The sequence below is a fragment of the Gastrolobium bilobum genome, unplaced genomic scaffold (assembly GCF_033153095.1).
Source record: "Gastrolobium bilobum isolate Gb01-03AN ecotype WA unplaced genomic scaffold, APGP_CSIRO_Gbil_v1 utg7803, whole genome shotgun sequence".
NCBI lineage: Eukaryota > Viridiplantae > Streptophyta > Magnoliopsida > Fabales > Fabaceae > Gastrolobium > Gastrolobium bilobum.
In genome coordinates, this window is record NW_026898482.1 from 349114 (window position 1) to 353643 (window position 4530).

The following is a 4530-nucleotide window of genomic DNA, read 5'->3' on the forward strand; positions in this document are numbered from 1 at the left end:
TAAACCCTAAATGGAAACATAGACCACAATGTCCACTTCGCATTCAGATAAAAACACGCATTAAACAAAGGGGAACAACATGGGGACCACAAACAAAGGAGGACAAAGAACAATAAAAAAATGTTTCAAGATATAAATACTCTCATACCTTTTTGTACGGAAGGTTCTGCCTCACACAAAACCAAAATTATTTTACTTCCACCGGTTCCCTCGATTGTTGAAGAAGTTCGTATTCCAAACGCAGGCGAGTATTTACTCCACAGTCCTCTTCCTTCTCAACAATGGAGCGTCAAAGTTAGAAGAGAAGGAAATGGTAAAGTGACCAACGGTTAGGAGAGGGGAAATTTTGGGTTTAATAAAAAATGGTCTGACCAACGTGGATGAGTCTCTCCAAACGACGTCATTCCTAAACCAACGTGGCCTTCAGCATGTCACTTAACGTGACACATCAGCACCGTCAGTGATACCGTGAGTTTTGGATTAACAGAAGGACTAACGTGAGTCCTGTTTCTCTTTGTTGGGGACTATCTAACTAATTTATTTTTGTGAGGGACTAATTTGGCCACCAAATTTTTTGTCAGGGACCAATTTAGACATTTACTCTTCTTTTTATATAGCAAATAGATAAATCATTTGCTTGTGTTTAGAATTTAGTCTTGATGTCAACATTTCTCCGCGTATAAATATGGCAAAGCTGCAAAAATGAAAAAAAAAAATTATGAGAGAAAATATTATGAAGGCTGAAAGTATTACATAACATACCATTATCCCCCTCCCAAAAATTAACATATATACCGAAAAAAAAGGCATAAACATGAGAGTATCGTGTTTTTTTTCTCACTATTAAGAAACATGTAGAAATGTTTACCAAAAAGAAAAAGAAAAAGAAAAATGTAGAAATGATATTTTCTAAACTTGGTGCTGAGTCACCAAATAAACAATTAAGGTTAAATGAATTACAAGAACATAAGACGATATACAGATAACAGCAACTATCATGTATTAAAAAAAAAAAGCCTAGCGATACAAATGATAAATGTACGGGAGATTACAAAATTGTCCATATAATAATCATTAATTTACCAATCCAGGCTTGAGCATAACTAGGCTGGGTACACTAACCCATTTGATAGATAAACTAGTCCAGACCAACTTTCAATGGGCTATGGCCGAGCCTACCAAAAATTAAAAATGACAAAAAAATTCGATTACTTTAATATTTAACAATATTAAAACATTTTATGCTAAGCACCTAAGAGTTGTTCTCATCTAAATCTTAGGATTCGATTTTCATAAAGGTTTATATATTTGAATTCTAAGAATCGCAACTCCTCGAGAAGTGTCACAATAACTCCTTCAGTCTCTAGGAGCCTTAAATTAAAATTTTAAAAATTAACAGAAAGAAAAATATAAATTTTTAATTTTTAATTTTCTTTTCTATTACCTACTACTAGCCAGGTTAATACGATTTCGGTGAGAAGTTGAGTCAAAAAGTTTACATACAAAATGAGCTACTAAACTCTAACTGGCCTTAGTTTTATATAAAATGATGTGAGCAATTCCTTTCAACGTCGACAAGTAATTGGATTATTCAGTCTAAAAACATTCTTTTGTATTTAACATTTAAATAGCTTACTTCAGCTTATCTGATATTTCATTTTCAAGTCTTCCATCGTAAGAGCATTTGTTGACTGTCACAATCAGAATAACATCATCACTTTAATAAATTTTAGATTTAATATCTTAAGTTCTAGAGTCTACTATACGCTTATTTCAGTGTTTGATATCGCATAAGTAATAACTAACCAGGAAGTAACGTTACAATTACACTAAACACACAAGTGAAAAAACAGAATCAATACAGAAAATGGATGACAGAAAGAGAGCTTAGGGAAATCTCCATGCTTTTCCGCTGCAGATCCCTTGGAGACCGCTATCAAATAAATTCCTTTTCATTCATCTTAGCTACTTGTGTCATACATGTTGATGTAAAAACCCTTGCTTAACAAAGGCACTAATACTATTGTCTATTAACATATTGATAAAGCAAACAGAAGAAGTTAACAGAAATACAGAATATAGTAGATTAATTGAAGCATCCTGTTTCAACAACTTTACCATCAAGAAATCCTGCTAAAGCTCTACTCTAGTATCCTGAGATATTCACTGACATTTCCCAACTCAATGAAGAGTTCAAGGTTATGGACAAAGATTGCACAATCTCATACATTGCAGGGCGACTTGTTGGATCTTTCTTCATGCAATTATCTATCATTCCAACCACAAATATAGCAAGTTCTAACGGGTAATTAGCTTGGAGAGAGGGATCCATAAACTCCTTCAACCTCTGCTGACCACTTTCCTCCCCAAGTATGGCACTTAAAACATCAGACAGATTAGTATTATCTTGTGCTAAAATAGTAGCAACCTCTTTTCCGGTGAGGATTTCCAACATCAGTGCCCCAAATGCGAAGACATCAAGCTTTGTAGAAACAAGACCATTTTCCAAATACTCAGGAGCCATGTAACCCCTTGTCCCAACAATATGTCTTGTCGCGGGAAATTGGTCACCGTCTCTTTCCAAAGACCTCGCAAGGCTTAAGTTTGCAACCTTTGCCCTGAAATCATTATCCAGAAGAATATTAGTGATCTTTAGATCCTTGTGGATATGGAGAGGATAAGTGGAACTATGAAGATAGTCAAGTCCTGTGGCCACATCCAATGCAATCTGTATTCTCTGCGTCCAACTCAGAAACTTCACATCCCCGTTGTTGAAGAAGATCCAATCACTCAAGGATCCATTAGCAGCATACTCATAAACAAGATACCAATGACCCTCGTTGAAGCTAACCCCAGAGAGGCGTATAACATTAGAATGGTTGACTTTGTTCAATATTTCTATCTCTTTCGAAACATCTCCTTCTGTCTTCTTAATTGCAGCCAAATCTCCTTTAATAACACCGCGATAAACAGAACCTTTAATCAAACAGCTTTGACTAAAATTATCTGTTGCACGCTGCAATTCCTCAAAACTGTACACTTTGAACGATTGAGCTATGCCAGATATAATCTCTGACAAACTTTCGTTCACTTTCTCCATTCCCTTCTCTTGTGGTTTCTCAGTTGCCCCAAAACTCTCAGAAACAACCACTGAATCTTTTTTCCTTTTACTTTTGCCACAGTATCTGTAGAGAATGACAGCACCAAGAACTAATATCAAGGCAACAACAACCCCAACAACTACATACACCCACGTTTTGCTTGAACTTTGACCTGTGGAAGAAGAGGGAGGTGAGGGTGGCGAAGGTGGTGGAGCTTGCAAAACGGTTTGAGAATTTGAGGGCCTATCATGAAGGGGAACTAGAAGTGTTGTAAAGGGATAGATGGTGGCTTGTGTCATAGTAAGGCTATTTGCTTCAAGAGTGGTCTCAGTGCTGACACCAAATCTTTCACTAATGAGTGAAACATATTCACCCTTGTTTACAAGGTAACTTAAGAGGTACATGATGCCATTCTCAGTTTGGTTCTTGGTGGGACAAGCACATCTAAGAGGAACTGCAAGTTCTCTACCGGAGAATAAATCTCCAGGGTTGTGGTTTTGTTCCTGCAAAGATTGACAAGTTGAGAGGCCTTCAAAAGTGTTGTTTGCAATCAAAAAGTTGGTGTCTGTATTCTGGACAACGTAGGATGTGTTTGCCTGATAATAAGGACCTGCACAAGAACAGTTGACCGGAACAATCACTAACTTATTTGTTTCAAAGGTGTCATTAAGGGAAACTGAATTGATTTCAGCAAGCTGGGGTGGGTCAGAACCTAACAAAGTAGATATTGTCGAAACAGAATTGTAAATGGGTTTAGATCTGAAGGTAAGGTAAGTTTGGCAGCTTTGATTTGCGCCAGTACAAATGTAACCACGCATAGAATTTGAATTACCATGTCCAAGGCAATGTGTTGTGGCCATACCAATGTAAGGTTGTTGCCCCTGAATCATAGAGAAGCTGCAGATCGATAGGGTGAAAATGAAGACAGGGATGATGAAGGGAAAGAGACGCATTGTTCTTGGCTTCTTGCAGAGGAAGGATACAATTGAGGAACTGCTAGTGGGGTCATAGGTTGTTAACCTTGAACCACTTCTATCAATTTTGGGACTGAAAATAAGAAGGGAATCTTGTTTATCATTTTAAATCACGTAAGTTATATCAAATCACATAAGTTATATCATTTTAGTAGGGAGATAGACACAAAAAATAAAAATCATGGAAGAAAAAAGATGAGTAGATTTTTTTAATTTAAAATTTAAATAAAAAAATTTATTATGTGTCTATCTCTCTTTTAGAATGACATAACTTTATATCATTTAAAATGATAAATACTTTTCCTAAATAAGAATGTTTAAAAAAAAAATTTATTATTGATTGAAGTTAAAAAAAATATAGTATTACGAGAAGAATGTAATTTTTTAATTATTTGATTACTCGTTATTGTAATTTCTGAGAAGAAACCAGTGCATTGATTTGTTACCGAAGTTGA

General features: G+C 35.7%; 1 protein-coding gene across 1 annotated transcript; it reads right to left on the reverse strand.

The window, feature by feature from the left end:
* Positions 1–2031: 2031 nt before the first annotated feature.
* On the reverse strand, positions 2032–4048 carry LOC133316721 (protein LYK5-like). The gene is made up of 2 exons (XM_061518503.1): positions 3934–4048; positions 2032–3711 (listed from the first exon to the last, which is right to left on the reverse strand). Exons 1-2 carry the CDS (start codon positions 3989–3991, stop codon positions 2147–2149), a joined length of 1623 nt encoding a protein of 540 aa, XP_061374487.1. The 5' UTR covers positions 3992–4048; the 3' UTR covers positions 2032–2146.
* Between the last annotated feature and the right edge of the window lie 482 nt (positions 4049–4530).